The following is a 22,850-nucleotide window of genomic DNA, read 5'->3' on the forward strand; positions in this document are numbered from 1 at the left end:
TGTTTGTGTGTTTGAATGAATGTGTGTTGAACCATCTTACTGAGACTTTAACCCTGCCTAAAGCCTCCATCTTAATAGGGCAGTCATTTCTATCCAGGTAACCTGTGGGGAAAGTAGGTAACAAAGACATGATTATTCCATTTGGGCTACAGTGACACATTTTAATGCATCTGAAATTTAAAACACAGAAAATATCTTTTCTCTTAAAACACTCACAGATCACTCAGTGTTATACATATTATACAGGTTAAATAAACTATGACAAAGTTGAATGCTTTTTAAAAGAATCACTTTAATAAATATAGTAAGGCCAACAGCAATTATCCTTTTGAGCACAGGGGGCAGTTTGACTTCTACCTAACATACTAGAACTAGGCTTTCAAGATACACTTGCAGGTTTTTTAAAAGTGTTTCCAATAGTCTTATAATGAAAAGTTTAGCTAATACAAAATACTATAGCTTGCCCCAGTTTTTTCTATTAAATACATCCTAATAGTAGTCTTCTTCCAATTGCATGTGACTGTAGAAGAATGACTTCCCTCCTGTGATATCTTGGAAACCAGAAGATTGACACCCAAATTATCTTAAGTGGTCACTTCTCAGTAGGTGGCTCATAAAGTCAACTGTAAACCAGTTAGTTATGTGGTTCACAAAATGCCACTTTGCCAAGAGTCCTGAAAGCTCATTTAAACAGAAATAAAAGGCAAATGAACAGCTGCAGTATGTATTCAAAAAAAGAAGCAGTAAAATGTTATTTTTACCACATGGTAAACTTGAGGGAAAAAAAAATCCACAGCACTCAAGATGGGGTGCAAAAAACTCACCCTGGGAAGAGCCCAAATACAGAATCATATGGACTCAATAACTTCAATCTTTACAGCACAGACCAGCACCCCTCCCCTAATGACCATTTTGAGGAGGAGCCATTTTTTTCCATCAAAGGAATGCAAATCTTCGGCAATGTACCCATTACAGGAAGATCAAGAATCTTACTCTGGCATTGATAGTTTGCCAGAGCTGAAACTTTAGCCATCAGAACAGACTGCCCACATGTTTTGTCAATGTTGAAGGGTCTACCCACAAATTAATTTGGCAACTCCCAATAGGCCTGATGAGTTCCATAGCTCAACAGTACAGACCTTTTTGTTTTTCAAAGGAGTGCTTGCAGGAAGAAGAGAATGTATTAATAGTTTACCAGAAACAATAACAACAAAATGGGCAGAAGTAACAAGAAAAAAGACTCTAAGGGTATTCCCTTAATGTACCACCCTCCAGTTAGATTCATCCCTCCTTCAAGTCTTCTAAATAGATTCCAGGATCCAGTCACTGTTGGAGAGAGGAGTGACAGGCAGTGTAAAGTCCATCTGGGCACCTTGTTCCCTTCCATTGTGAAGTGAACCATGCTCCTGGAAATATTCCTCTTCTTCATCAAAGAATCCATTTTCCAAGGCATAAGAGCAGTCCGGGCTAGAGGCTGCTTGACAAGCCCCCTTGTATTCCTGAATTGACTCATAGAGGGAGTACAGTTGACAGAGCAATGACATGTCCAGCTGTCGAAGGCCAACCTTTCATGGAAAGGGGGTGGGGAGAGGGAGAGGGAGAGGGAGAGGGAGAGGGAGAGGGAGAGGGAGAGGGAGAGGGAGAGGGAGAGGGAGAGGGAGAGAGAGAGAGAGAGAGAGAGAGAGAGAGAGAGAGAGAAGAAAACAAAGAGTCAGCATTTCCATTTCCTTCTGGTCGGACAGTCACATCTACATTCTGCTGGCATCTACACATTCTTTCCCAGAAGCTGATGATTCAATGCATCACTGGTACAGAAGTTCAAGAAAATATGAATTGTGATATCACCACACCTCAGACACTTACTCAGCATGTCAGGGAAGGAATACTGCCTAGGGGCTGCACATATTCCATGGAATTACCCTAGTGCTCCTCTTGATGATGCAATAGTGTTGGCATACCCTGACACCTCCAGCCTGTCTCACCATGAACATTGAGACATAAGCCTACCACATATAATCACTGTGGTCTGACCAAAAAAAAAAAAAAGCTCACCAGGCATTGTTCCCATATTAGCTTCTCTCCTCTTTCTCCATCTTCTTATCCCCTTACTGGATTAAAAATCAGGTAAATCAGTAATCCTTTAGATTAAATGGAATCAATGAAGCTTTAAGAACTAAGATCATATCACTTTGAAAAGGAGAAATACTGATACTTAATAAAGTTTTCCCCTAAGTTAATACCCAAGCATCTTGAATTATTAATTATTATTATTTGTATGTATATAAGACTTTAGGATTTCATATAAATGTATATATAGGCATCCATATATGTATGTATATGTACATAGACATGTGTATATGTATGTATGTATCTTCTCATTTGATCCTCACAACCACACTGGAAAGTAGATGCTGGCATTATCCCTACTTTACAAATATAAAAACTGAGGCAGACCTAGTTCAGTGACTTGTTCAAGATCAAGCAACTAATAACTCTCTAAAGAAGGATTTTAATTCAGCCCTTCTGGCTCCAAGTTTACTGCCACTTAGCTGATAAATTAAAAAAAAAAACTCAAGAGAATCAGGTATTCCCTCTTTGTCTCAGTGGAGCTAATTCCTTCAAGTGGCAACTGATGCATCCATCTAGCACTCATAATTTCTATAGTGAGGCTACTCTACTATGGTTTGGAAGTAGGTGATTCTAGAGCAGAACCCAAGTAAAAAAGCAAGTTTCTTAGTTTCCCTGAGCTCACTTCCTTTTTAGAACAGACTAAAACCCAAAATTAATATGCCATAGTATTCTTCAACATATCTACCACCACCACCACCCCTATTACCACCATTATCATCACCCACCTCTAGAGCCTGGACAAGACAGAAAGTGTCAAAACATGCTATTTATTATGATGATGATGATGATGATATTTTGCCCAGCTGTAGAGATCAAGCCTAAGTCAGAGTGGATGAGTAATACCCAAAGCACCTTAGTTCAACTAACATGGTCAGGAGATGGGAAAACTAATTAAGAAGCTAAGCCCCAGCAGGAGAATGGAATCAAAATTGGTAGGATTAGGAGCTGATTTCTAGGGATGCTCTTCAGAAGAACAAAATTCCACCACTGAATGAACATTTCAGATCCATCTCCATCACTGAAGGCACCTCTAACTGGCTATGTATCTTGAACAAGTCACAGAATCAGACTTTCAAGATGAAGGGTCCTCAAGTGACAGTACAAATCTTATCTGAAAAAAGAAACACTAACTCCAACATACCTTACAGGGGGTCTTAAGCCTCTGACCTAATGATTTCCAGGGAGGAAAAAATTCACTACCTCCCTAGGGAGCCCATTCTGCTAATAAACAGCTCTAATTTTTAGCGAGTTTTCCCTGCATCAAGTTGAACTCTATCTCTGCAACTTCTGTCCAGAACTGCTATCAACCAGAATAAGTCCAATCTTCCTTCCTCACTAGTATCTTTCAAATCTTTGAAGACAGTTATCATGGCATCCCCTCCCATGACCATCCTTGCCTCTACCTGCATCTCTCTCATCCAAGCTAAACTTCCCTAATGTCTTGAAGCCTCTAATGCAAAGACTGAAACTAATCCTGTCTGCCCTCCAACTTGCCCTTCAGCTTTTATGTGCCTCAGTGTCCTTATCTGGCACAGCTAGCTCACAAGGTAATTGTGAGACATAAATGACATGCTGTGAAAATGCTTTTAAAATGCACATAGGCCACAGGCATCATTGGGATTATCATTAAATATTGATTTGACATCAAATAATTCCTTCATAAACATTTATTAAGCAGAATGAATGCAAGGCATTATGCTAGACTCAAGTAATTCAAAAATGAAAATGATAGTCTTCCTGGAACACTGAAAAGAGGCATGAACTTGGAGTCAGGGGACCCGAGTTCAAAACTCCACCCTGATGCCCATAATACCTTGGACAATTTCCTTAACCTTTCTGGCCTCAGTTCTCTCATCTGTAAAATGGGAGGGGGGAGGCAGATTAGATAATCTCTAACCTCATCCAATTTTGAACCTATCATTCAATGATCCTTTAATGAGTTTAAATCTACTAATGAGGGAATATAATGTTTAACAACCAATTAACAAGGACACATGTGTCAAGGACAACAGACAAAAAAAAAAAAATCAAAGGATCCCCCATCCCCAAGGAGTTTACATTCCAGTATAATCACAAAATAGAAGGAAGTAAATGGACCAAGAAGGTGAATAGAACACCAGGCCTGGAGTTAGGAAGACCTGAGAAGCTGGTCTTAACCACCACCTTTCTGTCTAGAATACCAGCAATGAAAAAGTATTTGTATACTTGTCCATTAAATAGAGGTAGCAGGAAAGTGAATAGAGTACTAGGCTGAGTCCTCTCAAACACTTACTAGCTACCTGACTTCAGAAAAGTCATTTAGTCCCTGTGCACTTTAGGAAACTCCTCAGAATAGAGTTCTCACACCAGGAAATCCCCACCCTGAATTCACAGGTGGTACATTTATTATTGACATTAATAAATTCCAGTTTTACCAATTAAGAACCTAAGCCCCAGCAGGAGAACAGAATCAAAATTGGTAGGATTAGGAACTGATTTCAAGGGGTTCTCTTCAGAGGAACAAAATTCCACCACTGAATGAACATTTAGGATCCATCTCCATCACTGAAGGCACCATATTGTATTTATATAACACTTTCTTCTAAGAATCAAAAAGGAAGCTTTCCAGAAACTAGGCCAAATTTTACCACTGCTACTACTCCAGGCCATATGGGAGTAGTGAAATATGAACCTGGTGGTGATAAGTCCTTCAGGACCATCAAAAAAAACTGTTTCACAAGGAATTAAGAGCCCTGAATCATAGTCCCTTCTCTGCCATTTGACTTGAGACTGTGCAAATTATTCCATCTCTCTAAGCCTCAGTTTCCTTGTAAAATTAGTTTAATTGGAATACATGATCTCAGTTTCAATTCTAATATGTTATGATTCTATGTAGTAATTTATTGTCCTCCCCTCTGTCCCTTTTATTTTACTTCCAAATGCTATCCAAGAGGCTGGAAGTAGTTAGTGAGCCTCCAAAGTCTTATGCCTTGTGATAAATCTGGTTTCAAATAATTTAGAGCAAACCCCTCATTTTATAAATGACACAGTTTAAGTTCAAGCATGTAAAATGTCTTTTTCAGGGTCATACAGGTACTAATAAGAAGAGCCAAGACCTGAACTCATGTTGTATTAAGAAACTAGGAATTAGAAATGAGCCCTGAGCCTCAAATGCTTGTGTTCAGATCCAGTCATGCTTGTCTAGAAAGTCACATATCCTTCTCTGGTTTCCAGCATTGCCCTATATTCTTCCCAGCCTTAGGTCAAAAATCAAAACTCTTTTGCCTGCAAATTATCTCAGCTAAGATGATCACATCTCTGACCTCCAGTTTCTTTCTAAATGATTAGGAAAGCAGGGAGTGAGCAAATATGTCCATGTGCAATGTGTGGTCTGATAGGAAATCAAAAACTGTCACCAGACGCCAGCAGTGGTAGCAATAGTATGCACTTTCTTGGGATGCCCAAGAAACTAAGTACCTTCCCCAAACCTCATGCTCAAGACAATACAGCCTGCTTCCATGTTTAAGAAAGAAGAAACTGGGGGCAGCTAGGTGGCACAGTGGATAGAGCATCAGCCCAGGATTCTGGAGAACCTAAGTTCAAATCCAGCCTCAGACACCTGCAGCTTACTAGCTGTGTGACCTTAGGGCAAGTCACTTAATCACATTGGCTTTCAAAATCAAAAAGAAAGAAAAGAAACTGGAATAGGTAATCTCTAAAATCTCTTCCAACTCTAAAATAACTTTATAGTATTTTTCAAATGGAATTGATTCATTATACAGAATCATAAACTTTGATCCATCTTCAAATTAAGGGAAAAAAGATGAAAAATCACTGAACAAATCCATATCAAAATGGGAGTGGGGTGGGGTAGGATGGGAAGAAAGTAACTAGAACATGAGAAATGGATCCCACAAATTTCAATGTATTAGTATGAATAGGCTATAATTGGGTATATAATTTTATTATTTTTGAAAGACAATTATGATCTTTTGTAACCAACCCTGATGTACAGCAACACCTAAACTCCATCCAAAAAAATGGAAATGATTCACTCTGAACATCCCAACTAGACAGCTGAGTCATTTAAATACAGATTGATATAAGAGATCCCAGAATTATGCTCCTTCCTACTGGCCAATAGTGAAATTAAGAAAGAAAGAAAGAAAGAAAGAAAGAAAGAAAGAAAGAAAGAAAGAAAGAAAGAAAGAAAGAAAGAAAGGAAGGAAGGAAGGAAGGAAGGAAGGAAGGAAGGAAGGAGGGAAGGAAGGAAGGAAGGAAGGAAGGAAGGAAGGAAGGAAGGAAGGAAGGAAGGAATGAAGGAAGGAAGGAAGGAAGGAAGAAAACTGGTAGCAGGGCAATTTAGATAATTTGTGACTTTTGTGCCTGAGGCTAAGAGGCTGATCTGACCTGACTGTGAGAAATCCCTTCTGGTCCATGATACACTGCCAGCTCAAGAGCTCTTCTAGTCTTTTCTTCCTGTAGCACCTTTTCTAGTTTTATATCAAGGGCTCACCTGCTATAAAGTGTTGGCTAAGGGCAGGAACAAGCCAGGAGCTGGTTTTAGACCTTTCTGAACTGAAACACACCTGATGACTAACAAAACAGAGGGTGTGATCCAGTCCTGAAAACAAAGATTTGGCAAAGGAAGAATGAGTCAAGCTACACAACCTATTATACAACTCTCCAGATGCCAAATGTTTAGACTAAGTATTTAGCAAGGCTTTAAATACAAACCTACATATGTCCCACTTTTTAAATTCCCTGCTTTCTCTCTCTCCCAGTTACACCATAAGACCAACATTCTCCTCTAACTTCTCAGAAGACTCCCAAACACAAATAGTCAAAAGGCAGAATCAAATAAACAATATCTGCCTCCCTAGTCCCCATCATACCTTGCCCATTCAAAAGCAGCCAGGGTTGCCTTAGCAACTTTACAAGTTAATGCTGGAAAAGCTGGAAATTCTTAGCATGGCATTCATTATCTTCCATGATTTGGCCTTAATATATCCTTTCTACACATTGCTCACTAATTCTTTCTCACACATACACCTTCTCTCTGTCTCTTTCCATATATTTAATTATATACACATATAGTTGGTTGGTTGGTTCTTGTCCTTCATTTTCGAAGAAGACCAAAATGATATCATTGTTTTTGGGACAAATGACAGTGTGTCCTACTGTGACTGATCAGACCAATATGAGCTCAGAATGCTCTATCGCAGGTTGGGCACAAATAATCCATGTGAATACCTGGGGTGGATACACTAAACTTCCGGATGTCATGTTTCCTTTGTACTGCTTCCTTCCTCATAGAATGCAGCATCCTCACTAATGAAGGCATGCCATGCTGAGCAGTCCTGCACTACTATCTCCCATGTGATACAATCAACTCTAAAGTTCTTCAATGATACTTTCAAGGAGTCTCAGTATCACTTCTTCTGACCCCCCATATGAGTTCTCCATAAAATAGTTTTTTTTTGGCAAGCAGACGTCTAGCACTCTAACATAAGTTTCTAGGCTATTGCAATTGCACTCTCTGTAGTAAGTGTTGGAATGCTAAGCAGTTTAGTTCGAGAAAGGACCTCAGTGTTTGGTATCTTCTTCTGCCAGATGATCAGAATCTTCCTAAGATAATTTAAATGGAAGTGACTCAGTTTCCTGACAAAAGTGCTGGTAGACTGTCCAGGTTTCAAAGGCATACAGCAATCAGGTCAGCACAATACAGTTCTTTAGACCTTCAGTTTGTTAGTCTAATACTTCTATTCCTTACTTTCTTTTGGAGCATCCCAAATACAGAGCTTTGGTCTGAACCAGTTGCTACTTACTGAACTATACCTTCATTTTTCCAACTCCAAATCTTTGCTTTTGCCTTCCTCTTGCTGCCTAAATCTAGAATGGTGTTTCAGTGGTTAGAGTGCAGGGCCTAGAGTTAGGAAGACTCATATTCCTGACTTCAAATACATCCTCAGATACTACTTACAAGCTGGTTACCCTGAGCAAGTCACTTAACTCTTCTTGCCTGAGTTCCTCATCTGTAAAATGAGCTGGAGAAGGAATTGGCAAATCACTCCAGTAGCTTTGCTAAGAAAACCCCCAATGGGGTCACAATATTGGACAGGATTGAAAAATGACTGAACAAACAATTCCTCTGCCCCCAATCTAGAGTTTCTCAACTCCCATTTCTACCTATCAATATTCTACCCATCCTTCAAGACTCAATTTATATACCATATTTTCTAATCACCCCTATCTAAAAGGATCTCTCCCTCCTCTAATTCCTATTATATGTCATATTCCTATGGCACTTTATGTCATATTGCTTGTATTATACTATGGTTATTTCAGTCATGTAAAAGACATTCATTAAATACTTACTATATATCAGACACCCTGCTAAAAGCTCTTCAGCTTTTATACAAAGAAAGGCAGAAGTTAGTTCCTGTCCTTAGGAAGCTCATAGTCTGATGATGTACAGTCATTAATATACAGTCATATTTGTTTTAGCTCCTCAAGTGGATTTTAATTTCATTGAGGGTAAGAGCCCACATCCTACTCATATTGTATCTCCTGCAGAACCTGGCTTAAAATGGATGTGTATTAGGGTGCAGAATTGAATTTTTAGCCATTTCCTAAGTGCCCTGAATCAAATAGAACCAATAAAAATGTTTAAGGATAGAAGAAAGAGATCCCAGCACAGATCTCTAAGGCTTTCTACAAAGAACCAGGTAACAAAAGCACAAAATTCCACTGTGGGAGCTTCCTGGGATAAAGCAGGATTTATTTGGTTAATGGTTCTTTAACAGTTACAGAGCTATGTACAAAGAACACATCTAAGAAGCAGGAGAGGGAACAGGCAGCCCTTTGTGTACACTTATCCCAAGATGCCCCTTCGGAAAGGGCTTGACCACAGGAAAACAGCATGATCTCCAAGTTATCAGAGAAATACTCATCTCTTGCCTGTTGACAACAACAAAAGGCACAAAACAAGTTTTTTTTTTTTTTCCAAAGCATATTTATACAGACACTGACATCAGGGAAGATATAGATAGATGGTAGTCAGTTCTATCAAAGTCTGTATGCTATCTGCATCCAGAAACAGAAGTATGTATAGAATGGTTTACACACACACACACACACACACACAGAAACAAACACAAACACTTATTGTCTCTAATGGTAGCCATGTCTTGGGTGGGGGGAGGAAAGAAAAAAGTTATATGATGATTTTATTGTATATTTTAAAGAAATACTAATGGATTACAGTTTTATGGTTAACTTTTTTAAATCCTACTATATTATAACAATGTTTTGCTTTTTAAATTCAGAACAATATTAAAAAAAATTTTAAGTTTAGAGCAGGGCTTCTTAACCTGGGATTCATGAATTTTAAAAATGTATTGCAAATATGTATAAGTTTATATGTATATACATACATGCATAAAAGTATACACATATTGATAATTGTATTTTAAAATAATTGGTTTCCTTTATAATCTTATATATTTTACTTTATGAATTTAGAAGCATTATTTTGAGGAGGGGTATGTATATGTTTCCTCAGGCTGTCCAAGGGATCCACAACACAAAAATGGTAAGGAACCCCTGTCCAAAGATGACCCATTTTCTGAATGAGAGGGTATGTGTTGTTACAGATATAGAAGGGCTCAGCAGAAATCTAGTTATATTCAAAAACCATACAGAACATATAAATAAAAATGTGTCTTTTCAAGAGAAAAAAATAGCACATATAACAATTCCCTAATATCTAATCCATAAGTAAGGGGTGTTTACTATCTTAGTGATTTATCCCCATGTTCTTGAGGCAGGGAGCTCAGCCTCCCAAAGAACAGCTGCACTCAAGAAATCAGGTTCTTATTGAAAGTGGCTTTATTTTCAAAAACAGAATTAATTTCATCCTGAAGAAAAACACAAAATTCTAAAGGGTCTGTGGTTTGAAAAGACCCCTAGATTTTAGCAACAATTAGGAACAATCAACTAATTTCTATTGCTTAAAAGTGTTAATGCAATTCCTTCCTCTCTTTTTGTTTAAGCTTCCAGCTTCCTTCCTGTCTGATCACAGATTCTTCTTCTCTCCCATACACATAACCCAGAGATTAGAAAACAGGTGGCTTCCCAATATGGTACAACTTTCACAAACAGACCAGACTTGAATTGTATTTACCACAGTGTTTCCTTTTGCCTTAGAACTTTAAAAATTGACAAAGGAAGCCATATCAAGATGCTTAAACAGGGAAAGGGAAATTCAGACTCCTTGGCATCTGGTTTCAGGGCATATAGTCCTAGAGCAAATGTCCTGCTAGATCTGGGGCTTTGAGGGAGGAGGGGGTAGGGAAGGAGGGGTGTTTTCTTTATGAAATTATCCTGTTTAGTTTTTTAAAGGAACAGTAACACAAACAGTCCAAATAACAGTGCATCCCCTCTGTTGGTTCTTTCCAATTTATCCTGAATGTTTATGCTTACATATCTAAATAGATATAGATATTTATCTATAGATCTATATATAGATCCATAGATATATAAAACAAGAGATACACATGCACATATATATCTATATATGTGCAAACAAGAGATATACATATATTTGTCTTATATATAAAATCTACAAACAAGAGATAACACATTATGTACAAACAAGACAAACACACATTTATAGCTATGTATAGCTATGTATGAACAAAAGATACATATATATGTGTATATATATATATATATATATATACATATATGTTTTGTATATTGTCTCCCCCAGTTGATTGTGACAGGTGCCTAGTACAGATGAACATTTTTGCCATGTAGGCATTTTCCCCTTCTTTGTATCAGTAATGCTTAGTAGAATTCTTGGCACTTAATAAACAATAAATGTTTAATGACTGACTATAGCAATTGATGGTTTTTAAATGCTTTTACATAATTCATTTGATCCTCACAGACCTGTAAATGAAGCGGGTTGCTCACCCTCATTTTACAGATAAAATCACAAATAACATTTGGAGCATTTTAAGGCTTCCAAAGCATTTCCTATACATTATCTCAATTGAGCTTCAGAACAATCTTCTAAGTATTATAGTTATTGTTATTCTCATTTTACAGGGAGGAAATGGCTGAGGTTAAATACTTTCCTCAAGGTTACACAGTAAGTCTAAGACAGAATTTGAATCTAGATCTTTTTGACTATAAACCCAGTGTTCTATAGATTACACCATGCTATAGATAAGAAACTGAAAGACACCCAATTTGTCCAAGGTAAGAAAGCTATTCAGTGACATCAGTCAATGAGCATTTATTAAGCACCTACTATTTGTCAGATCCTGTAGCAAACACTGAGGAATCAAAAAGGGGGGGGAGGTAACAGTTCCTGCCCTCAGGGACTTACAGTTCACTAAGGTAAACAATAAGCAAACAAATATATACAAACTACGCATATATGGGATAAATAGGAAATAAAAGAAAGAAGACACTAGAATGTAGGGATTTGTCCAGGCTTTTGGTAAAAGGTTGGATTTTAGTTGGGACTTCAATGATCTAGGGAAGGTAGGAGGTGCAGATGAGGAAGGGAAAGCATCACAACTGGTTTCCTGCTAAGGAGGAGATAAGATCTTCCTAGTCACTGGACTATCAGAAACTTCAGTTTCTCATACTAAAGGACCTGGATATTCAGGGCATTATTCCAGAAGAATTGCTAGAGACCAAAGCAACAAAACTCCAAACAGCTATTTGCTAACAGTAAATGCAAAGATGTGTGAACCAGGTAAAAAGTGTGCAAACGAGGAGAAAGCCTGGGGAAACATCAAGAATTGGGAGAAGGGGAGAGCCTTGCCCAAGAAACCCCAAAGAGATCAGTGTCACTGAACTGAAGAATACATGGCAGGGCACAAGTTATAAAAGAATTAGAAAAGTAGGCAAGGATTATGGAGTTTGAATTTGATCCTAGAGGTGATAGGGAGCCATTGAAGCTTATTTCAGTGATATGATTGGACCTAATGCTAACAAACCCAAATCTTTTGACTTCTCTGCTGATAGGATCATAATTCATATATTCAATTCATATATTCAAATCATAATCCTTGTCTGACTCCCTCATTTTACAGATGAAAGAACTGAGGTTTAAAGAAGCAATTCATCCAAGATCCTACAGGCAGTAAGCTATAGAAGCAATATTCAAATTCAGGTCCTCTAATTCCAAATTTCTTGTCTTTTCTACTGCCCCATGATGATTCTCAAAGTCCATTGACATTCTATAGTAGGACAAACATACAAGAAAGGAAATAATGAAATTAATCATCTGTATCACTAATAGCCAGCTGTTTCTCTGAAACAGAGTATGTGAATGAGTTATAAAATCTTTAAAAATAAGACAGATTTCCAAACACCAAGTGACTGACTAAGATATTTAAAGAGTATAGATAAAAATACCCTTCTCAAATGTGCACCAAACCAGAGGCAAATGAACAAAAACTATTGCTCAGTCATGTGCTCTGTATCTAAGAAAAAAGGGGCCCAGATCAAAAAGTCATCCTGAGGGATGGCTAGGTTACACAGTGGATAGAGCACCAGCCCTGGAATCAGGCGTACCTGAGTTCAAATCCAGCCTCAGACACTTAATAATTACCTAGCTGTGTGGCCTTGGGCAAGCCACTTAACCCCATTTGCCTTGCAAAAACCTAAAAAAAGAAAAAGTCATCCTGAGTTTAGTAATGAAACCCAGAAATGGCAATGGAAATCACCATCTCTAATTTCAAGTTTCCCCTACTACCACCACCATTACTGTTCACACATATGTAGGATAAACAATCGTGACCTCTCTTCATATGGTAAAGGACTATCCAGATGTGAATCTATTTCAGAGAGATGTCAAACATCTGAGCTTTTCCACAGAATCCACATATAATTTGGTGGCATTTTCTGTCATTAACTGAATGCATGTACTTCTTGTCTCCCCGATTAGAATATAAGTTCCTCAATAATGACAATTGTTTCATTCTTTGTATTTGTATCCTCAGAGCTGTGCCTGGTAAACAGTAGGCACTAAATAAATTATTTGACTGATTATAAGGTAGTATACATAAATAATATAAATATATATGTACATATATATAAATGTATGTATATATGCATTTACATAGACATAAAAAGTTCATGGAAGCACCAAACATTCTCTTTCCATTTTATCTTTTACTCATATTCCATTCAGCTGTATGTTTTTCCATTCCTAGCTTCACTCCTATATGGATTTAATGAAGAAAATTTCACCAGCTCTCACTTGACTTTTTTCAGGAGATACACTGGATTCAGTGGTTAGAGGACTGGATACAAGGGAAAAGGCATAGCTATCTTGTCTATAGCAATCCAATCCCTTTCTGATTAAAGAAGTATAATCAATCATCTGATTTTACTTGGTTTCAGACTTAAGTTCACAGTCAAACCTGGCCAAGTGTTGTGTCTCCCTCTCAAGGGAACTGTAGTTCATCCAATAAGGGAATGAGGGAAAAAGGCATCATAAAAACAGATTTTGCCCCCATCATGGCCATTTTTCCTAGAGAATTGTTACAAAAGAGTAAAAATTCACATTCAATTTCCAGAGGTCCCTAATAATCTCATACATCTCTGTGTCAACTGTTTTGACCGCAGGAAAAATGAGCAACCTTTTTTGGGGTAATGCTTAATTCTCATTTACAAACATCTGGAGGGTGTGAACAAAGAAATGAGAAAGAAAAATGAGGCAAGAACTCTCAGGAATGACATTGAGCAAGAATGGAGGAAATATCTGCACTAAACAGCATCTGAACTGGTTTCCTGCTAAGGTAGATTTGGAGAGCATAGGAACTTCCTAGTCACTAGACTATCAAAAACTACTATTGAAGGACCTAGAAAACTCAGGGCATTGTTCCAGGGGAAATCACTGGAGAACAAAGCAATAAAATCTCAAACAGCTGTTAACTATTAGCAGTTAGAAAGGTAATGTGAAAAAACATAAATTCTATCCCTTGGATCCCTCTATACATCTACAACACATCAAAAAGTTGTCTGCTTTTAGAGCCTATCAGAACTATTACCCCCTTCTCTCCTGTACAGCTGCCCTTGGAGAATGGTTCTTGGAGCCTCCCAAGCTTATAAAACTTAAAGCATCACTGGGTTAGGGAAAGTCTTCAGGAATTTGGTATAAACAGAAAAACTCAACACTGATGGGAAAGAACTGAACACTAAGAGACCTCTTTGGCATGTCTGTATCTAAGCTAGTTCATCACCAACAAGGAAATGCTATGAAAATGTCCTCTGGGGTCTCTTTTCACAAAAACATCTAAGGGCAGATAATATTGTCCCTCCATTGACAGGTCATATATATATAACACAAACTAGTCTTCTTCGTTAAGAAGAAGAGATATCCCATGAAGGCAGAGTGGGTAAAAAATGTATAGAATTTTAGAGCTTGAAAGAGACAAGATCATCTAATCTAAACTTATCATCATATCATTCTTTCTATAATACTAAGTAGCAAGAAGAGGAGCACATTTTGTAGTAAAATTAACCGAAGTCCTCTCCTATACACAGACTTCTAAGCAGTTTCAAAAAACATCTAAGAGTCTCTTGTTATTTTATTTAACATAAAAAGGTGCTCAAGAAACTAAAAACATATGAGTCCTTTACAGACTTGGGAATGGAATTTTATCTTTTAGGGACCAAAACTCCTTATTGGCTAAAATGCAGGGCATATTTCTCTATAGGTAGTTGCTTATTCAAGTCAGTGCTTACCTCTGGGAAGCATCTGAGAAACTCATTAATAGTATCACTCCATGCATTTAATGGCTGATAAATTCAAGGAAGTATTTTTTTTTCTTTACAGTGAGTGATCTAGGAAGGGTATGGTTATAGAAACCAAACTTGTATTTTTTTAAGCTTTTATAGAAAGTCTGACCTTAGGCAGCCTCTTTCATTCCAGATACTCAAAGTTCTCTACAAATTTAATGTTTCTGATTCATGTAGGGGTGGGAGACCAAAAACCCTAGAGTAGTAATAGCCGGGGGGGGGGGGGTGGAACTCCATCTCTATAAAATTCTTTTGATGTAGAGAATTTAGACTGGGTCCCAGGCACTTCCAGGGCTGTTCCATGGTTCCAGAGCCCAAAGGTTCTTTCACTTCTGATCTCTGTAGCCTATGATTCCAAGCTCCTTTGTGTTTCTATGAAATCCAGATATTAATTTGTTATATAGATTGCAAAGCACCTGGGAAACATAGTCTGTATATAATTCTAAGTAAAGAATATTCTGATGTTTTTAAGTCACATTATTCAAAGCAGAGTTCTAGAGATGCTAAAATGGTATGTTCTAGAAGTATTTCTGGGAACTAATGTGATATACCCATACTACTTTAGGATGATTTCTATAGAAAACTGACTACTGTGGTGCCTCTTTCCAATTGCTGCTTTGATTCCATTTTAAAGTGCTATATAAATATATCAATAAAACAGACCTCTTAAATTTTGCATTGAAACTTGCTTTCTGTTGTGCAGAGCAAAGCATCAATAATCACCATCCAGGAGCCAAGAGTACTTGATGCTGATTTGGATTTGTCTTTTTTTTTCTCCTACCCTCCAAATATAAGCACTCTCTCAAAGTGCTGTCATCACTTTTCTTTTCTCCTGATCCTCTCCTACTCCTGGATATCACATCACATTCTTGTTTCCAATCCTGACCTGATCAGGCTCATGAAGACGGAAGTAATTTGTTGTAATCTTTCTGACTGTCCATGATTCTTAACTTTAACAAGTCCTTAAATTCCATACACTAAACTCCTTTTGTAAAACTTCATCAGGGGAGCAGCTAGGTGGCATAGTGGATAAAGCAACAGCCCTGGAGTCAGGAGTACCTGGGTTCAAATCTGGTCTCAGACACTTAATAATTACCTAACTGTGTGTCCTTGGGCAAGTCACTTAACCCCATTTGCCTTGCAAAAACCTAAAAAAAAAACAAAAAAAATTAAAAAATTAAAAGAAAACTTCATCAGGGGCAGCTAGGTGGTGCAGTGGATAAAGCACCTGCCCTGGAGTCAGGAGTACCTGGATTCAAATCCGGTCTCAGACACTTAATAATTACCTAGCTGTGGGGCCTTGGGCAAGCCACTTAACCCCATTTGCCTTGCAAAAATCTAAAAAAAAAAAAAAAGACTTCATCACGGCACAGAGCTAACTCTGGGGTTTTTAAGGCTATTTCAATAACACCACCTTGCTAAGTCCTATTGACAAGTATGAATGTGGCAATGATGACCCATCTGTTGTCTGAGGATCAGCTTAGCTGAGTATAAAGGGGCTCATCATCAGAAGGTGGATATCAGGTATAAAAATTTGAGGGGGTCAAAGCAGTGAATGAAAACCATTGACCAAAGCAGGGAAAGTTGGGATCTGCACTTGTTAAAAGGAAACTTGATAGTAAATATAAATCTATTGAATAATCAAAAATATTTTCCAAAAGAATCATTTTTAAATGACTCTGGATGAAAGAGAGAAGTGGAATGATGAAGATGTAAAAACAGAAGATGTGCATAAAATTAAGAATTTTTAAAGGAAAAAAGTCATACATGGAACATATCTGACTCCTTAGACTTCTCACAGTTGTTTATTTGGACTTAACATCCAACTTAAGCATTTTTCACTTAACTACAATACAAATCAGATTATGGTATTTGTATGTAGATAGATAGATAGATAGATAGATAGATAGATAGATAGATAGATATAGATAAACAGATAATCCCTCTTACCAACTTGTAAGCTCCTTAATGATGAGATCTATGTCTGGTCCATTTTTGTAGTACAGATAGTACAATGAATTCTATACTGTCGGCACTTATATGCAGGTTGGGACTCCATATCCCAAAACAAACTTATTCCTCCCTCTCCAACTCTTTTAGTGATGAATCTCTCCAAGTCTGGGCTTCTTTTTCCAAAGGAAAAACAGATGTATACCATCTCTCACCAGGTCCATACCTTCTAGAGCTTTCTAAGACCTACAACTGGTTCTGTCCCACTAGCACTGACTCTGAGAACCTGAGAATTTCTTCCATGTGGTAAGATTTCTCCTCCTAACTTTCCTATTTCTATTTGTGGCATTAGTATATTCCTAATCACCAATCTTAGGAAATTATTTTTGACTTCTTCCCTCATGAACTTTCCCACATCCAGCTAGTCATGTTAAAACAACAACCTCCACACATCCCCAAAACAAATTCTTTCCTATCTCTAAGGTCTCCACCTTAGTTTGCACCCTGATATTACCTCTGGAGTACTGCAACAGCCTCCCAACTGATTTCCCCATCCCCAGCCTTTCCTTTCTCTAGTCACTTGGAACAATGCCTAACACATAGTAGATGCTTAATAAATATTTATTGACTTATTGACTGCCCACACTTTATAGTACTTTCAGACCAACCTTTCTTTTAATACAGTTTTGGTCATGCCAATCTCTACTTAAGAAACAACAATGGCTCCTCTATTACCCATCAAATAAAGCCCAAATTCAAAGCCCTTAACCATCTGTCTCCAACTCACTTTTTTCATACTTCTCTAGACACCAGACTAAACTGCTCACATTGCTCAATGCATTTAAACTATCCTTTCCACTTGGGGTGGCCTTTACTGCCATGATTTTCTATCGACTGGAATTATGTTCATAGTTTACAGCTGGTTGACAATACATGCAACCTTTCCTTAACACCCCAACCAGAAGTGCACTTGATCTCCCTGAAGTTCTATTAAGATTATTGTACCCTCTTTCATGGTACTTATTACATAGTGCCTTTATTTTTGTAGACCCATGATTTCATCACTGTAGCCACTCCCTCCCTTGCAGATCCCAACCCAAAAGAATGCCTTTTATCCTAGGAGTTTTATTCATGAAATTTTATCATAAATTTTATCATATTATAGTTCTTTACATTCACTTATCTCCTTTATTCTACTGTAAATTCCTTAAGGACAGGGATACCTCCCTCCATCCAGGTTAATAAATTATATAAAATTATATAATTATATAAAATTATATATATATAATTTTATATATTATTATATATTATATATATAATTATATAATATATACAATTATATATATTATATATATAATTATATAAAATTATATAAAAAATATATTCTTAAAAAGTCAGTTGAATGAAACAGAATACTCTTTAAGGTTCCAGTGTCACTTCTTGAAAGCTACTTGTCAAGGCCTATAGTCATACTTTATCTTTATCACATCTGGGTATCAGACAAACCAAAAATAGTTGTTTGTTTTTCTGTGCTGCAAATAACCAGGTTTAGAGAATGCTTAGGTAGAAGGCATAATTATAAAGATAATGCTATAGTCCATTCTTCTTGCTGCACTCAACAACATCAGAGGCCTGAAAATATCTATCCTTGGGAACAGGAGGTCACATCAATGGGCAAGACTCCATAGATATGCTTACAAACTACACACAATTTTTAAAAAAGAGTTTGTTGGATGTCCCAGTTTCTTGTTCAAACATATATCAAACATATCATCCAGCTGTTTTGATCTTCTTCATCCTTCATTTCTGTTGCCTGCCCCAGTTCAGAATGTCAACCTGATATTTTTAGTCATTTAATTATGATCCAGAACAGCTAGGTGGTGAAATCGATAGCACACCAACCAGAGTCTTTGCACCAACCAGAGTCTTGCAGATGCTTTCTAAGTTGAAATCTGGTGTCAGAGACTGGGCAAGTCATTCGACCCTGTTTGCCTCAGTTTCTTCATCTGTAAAATGAACTGGAGGAGGAAATAGCAAACCACTCCAGTATCTTTGCCAAGAAAACTCCAAACGGGATCACAAAGGGCACAATTTAATAATAATAAAGTTATGGCAAAGCTTATTACCTTGTTTACTGTTGGTACTTTAAAATTCATATAAAGATTTGCATGGAATTAAGTAGTTTGGTAAAATATGTGAAAACAATAAGAAGTCATTAAGGTTGGAAAATCCTCCACATGACAGAGCACAAGGTTGGAGACAAAAATCATAGAGAACTACAAAATGCTTTCACGTTGCTTTTCCAATTTACAGGTGGACCTTGCAAGAAGATATAGTGGAAAGAACACTATCTCTGGAGTCAGAGCACCTGGTGATAAATTCTGGATAGAAGTTCTTTACTGGTATAACTCTAGGCAAGTGACTTCAAGTTTCCTAAACAAAAGTTTCCTCACCAGTAAAAATAATTCAACCATATGGCCTTCAAAGTACCTTCCAGCTCTAAAATTAATAATCCTATGACGAGAAAGTGAATTTTTGTGGGTATTGATAAACAATAACTAGTTTTTATATAGCATGTTTTGCAAATACTATCTCACTTTAACCTCACAACAACCCTGGGAAGTAGGATCATGCAGCTAACAGGAGCCTAAGGTCTGGATTTTTAACTCAGATCCTGGCTAAGTCTAGGCTCAGCTCTTTATCCACTCTGCTACCTAACTGCTGAGCATCTAACATATACTGAGAGCTTAGAATTCAAAGGGCATCCATAGGGAAGTCTGTTGCAAAGTGACTTTTCTCCCTCAATTTATTTTTTTTTAGGTTTTTGGAAGGCAAATGGGGTTAAGTGGCTTGCCCAAGGCCACACAGCTAGGTAATTATTAAGTGTCTGAGACCGAATTTGAACCCAGGTACTCCTGACTCCAAGACCAGTGCTTTATCCACTACACCACCTAGCCGCCCCCCTCAATTTATTTTTAAAGAAAAATATTACTTTCTTGTGTTTGCTTAAAGTAGGTTACACTTGTTCTGGAAAACAAAACTTAAAATAGGAGACAGAGCAAGAGGCATGAGATAAAGTGAACATTTTCAGAAGCTTGGGTAGGCCACCTACAGCTGACTCTGCAGTCAAACCACCAGAATTTCCCCTGCTTTCCCTCTGACATGGTTCAACTATATAAGAGAAAATGAAGAAAAGATTCCTTGTTGCTTCCCCTTGCTGAAGCATGTCCATGTTATCCACAGCATAAATGGCATGTCTCAAGCTACAAATGACATGTGTTTCCAAAAGAACTTGAGGAAACTTAAATGCTTATATCCCCATCCACACCCTTTTCCCCCCTTACTTTAAAACTGAACAAGAAACCCATATGGAGGGAACCTGGGAGGATGAACTTTTTTTTAAGGGAGGTTAAGGGTATTAGTTCTCTGAGAGTTGAATGAGATTAAAGCGGCTACCAAACTGCAAGGTTAATTTTCTGCTTTCACAGCCATCTGTGGGGCAGGAGCATCAGGGCTGTAATCGGATTCTCAGAGGGGGCCCCCAGAGGAAAGGGGGAGGTATGCTCCAATCTGTTGTCTCCACTCAGGCGAAGGACAAAAAGCTTTTCTCCACAGAGTAGGTTAAACACAACCACCCAGTTTCACAACCCACAACCACCCACCCAGAAGACCTTAGAAGTCTCTTCCCCAATTAGGAAAATGAATACATTTCATTCTGGGATAAGGGATAAAAAAGAGAAATCTCCCCAAAGACTGGATCCCCTCCCCCTACAACACAGTCCTCTCCCCTGATGGGCTGTCTGCCAGGGGTGAAATCATTTCCCAGGTGGGTTTCCAAAGTCACCCACAAATGTCCCCAGAGCCCCTGGCCACAGCTCCAAAAACAGCTGGAGTCAATCCTGGGGAGTGAAGGAGGTAATTAAAGGGGGGGAGGGGAGCTTTTCCCCCTCTCCAGCGGGTGCCTGGGGCTGCGGGAGGGTCGGGGAGGTCAGAGGTAGAGAGGAAGGAGGAGTCGGTAGAGGTGAAGACAACAGAAGCAAGGAAAGAAGGCGCCAGGGGAGCCGGAGTGGGTCCCAGGACAGCTCCCTCCTTGCTCCACAGGGGCTGTTGCCACCGAACGGAGGGTAAGTGAGCAGGGCAAACTTTTCCGAGGCTGGAAGAGATGAGCCGAGAGGAGAGAGAAGAAAGGGAGAGCCTGAAGCCTTGCTTCCCCCCGGAGCCCCCCCTTACCATCTCCTTGCGGAGCAGAGCCAGGGCGGCGTCCAGGTTGGGGGGCTTGGGAAGCAGCGCCGCCGTCCGCCCCCCGCCGCCGCCGCCGCAGCCCCCTGCCCCTCCGCGGCTCAGCTCGTCCTGGATGCGGGACTTCTGGGTGTACAGTCGCTCCAGGTGCCGCCAGCCCCCGGACGCGCCCCCTCCGGACGAGGAGTTCAGCAGCCCGCTCAGGCTCTTGGGCAGGGGAGGCAGCCCGTCCACTCGCAGTCCCCGCACCGCGCTGTTGCTGCTGCTCCCGCCCGCGCTCTCGGCCGGCCCCGAGCCGCTCACCCCGGCCATAGCCCAGCACGCGCGCCAGCACACGCCCAGCGGCCGGCTCCGACTCGGGCTCCAGCCCCGATCCGACCGCGGCCCCAGACTGAATCCAGAGGGACAGGCTCACCCGGGCCCGCCCCCTTCCCCGGCCCCCGGCCTGCTCCGCCCACTTCCCTTTCCCCGCTTCGGGCCTCTGGCTCTCCCTCTCTCCTCAGGCTTCCCCTTCCTCTCCCTCCTCTCCAAGCTGGGTCCTCGCCGTCCTCCCTCCTCTCCCATAACTACCTCACTTCAACTCTAGTTCTCTTTGCGCCGAGGCTTCGGAGAGCAGGGCTCTAGTAGGAGGCGGGATCCCCTCCCCTGCCCTCCCCTCCCCTCCCCTCCGCCCAACAAGTAGTTATTAAGCACCTACCTACTATAAGTAAGGTGATGAGGATCCAAAGACCGAAATACAATAAGCTCTCCCTCCAAGTGCCTTCATTCTCCTGGGGACAGAGAATATAGACCTATATGCTATACATGGAAATTTTTCCATCCCAATAGAATAAGCATATTTCACTGCATGGATATAGAGTATTCATAGAGAGATAAACAATGAAATACAAATAATAACAGTCCTTTCCGGGGAGGGGGGGACGCTAGTAACTGAAGGAGTCCCAGATTGAAAAAAGAGAGAGAGTGAAGGAGTGGAAAATATAGCACGACTTTTAAGGAATCAGCTAATAGCCTATAAATTTCTCCTGATGGAAGTTCCAGTCATGGGTAATTAAGGCTCCTACTCGTGGTAGGTGGAATGATTAGTTGATAGTCTTAATTTCAGGTCTGCACAATCACAATTCAGGAAAAAAGTTTCTATTCTCAACCCCAGAGAGGAAAAGAAGACAGTAGAACCTTTTAAAAATCTACATCTGCACATGTGATCACAACCTCTCCTTTCTCTAGAAACCCCCAAGTCAAAGACAGCTGTCACTGCTTCAGTTCAATTTAACTAACATGTTATATGTAAGGAAATGTGCAAAGGCTGCTGATACTAAAACAATATGATCCCCAGAGAAGGGGAATCACTACATGTGAAGCCCTCAGTAAGTACAGTAAAAAAAAAAATATATATATATATATATATATATATATTCAAAATAATTCAGTTATTTCAGAAGGGAGAAAGTCAGGGATGTTTTGTTTACTTGTAGAAGGGACCAGGCAAATTAAAAGTGAAGAAGAGAGAGGGTCTTTAAAGACTTTAGAGACAGGACTCTCACTCTCTTCCCATCAGTTTGAAAGTGCCAAACCTAAGGCTTTCCTTCCATGTACCCATATATTCATAGGTAGGACAGAAAATCCTAAAGTTCATGCTCATCTTAAATCCAAATTATATTCAAGCAAAAGATACAGACACAAAAAACTAAAGTTCAGTCATACACAGCAGGTCTCCCTGACCT

The 22,850-nt window shown here is 39.1% G+C and overlaps 1 protein-coding gene across 1 annotated transcript; it reads right to left on the reverse strand.

Annotated features, from left to right (window-relative positions):
* On the reverse strand, positions 1-21,458 carry FAM89A (family with sequence similarity 89 member A). The gene is made up of 2 exons (XM_074223047.1): positions 21,118-21,458; positions 1-1,565 (listed from the first exon to the last, which is right to left on the reverse strand). Exons 1-2 carry the CDS (start codon positions 21,436-21,438, stop codon positions 1,302-1,304), a joined length of 585 nt encoding a protein of 194 aa, XP_074079148.1. The 5' UTR covers positions 21,439-21,458; the 3' UTR covers positions 1-1,301.
* Between the last annotated feature and the right edge of the window lie 1,392 nt (positions 21,459-22,850).

This window comes from Macrotis lagotis, chromosome 2, assembly GCF_037893015.1.
Source record: "Macrotis lagotis isolate mMagLag1 chromosome 2, bilby.v1.9.chrom.fasta, whole genome shotgun sequence".
NCBI lineage: Eukaryota > Metazoa > Chordata > Mammalia > Peramelemorphia > Peramelidae > Macrotis > Macrotis lagotis.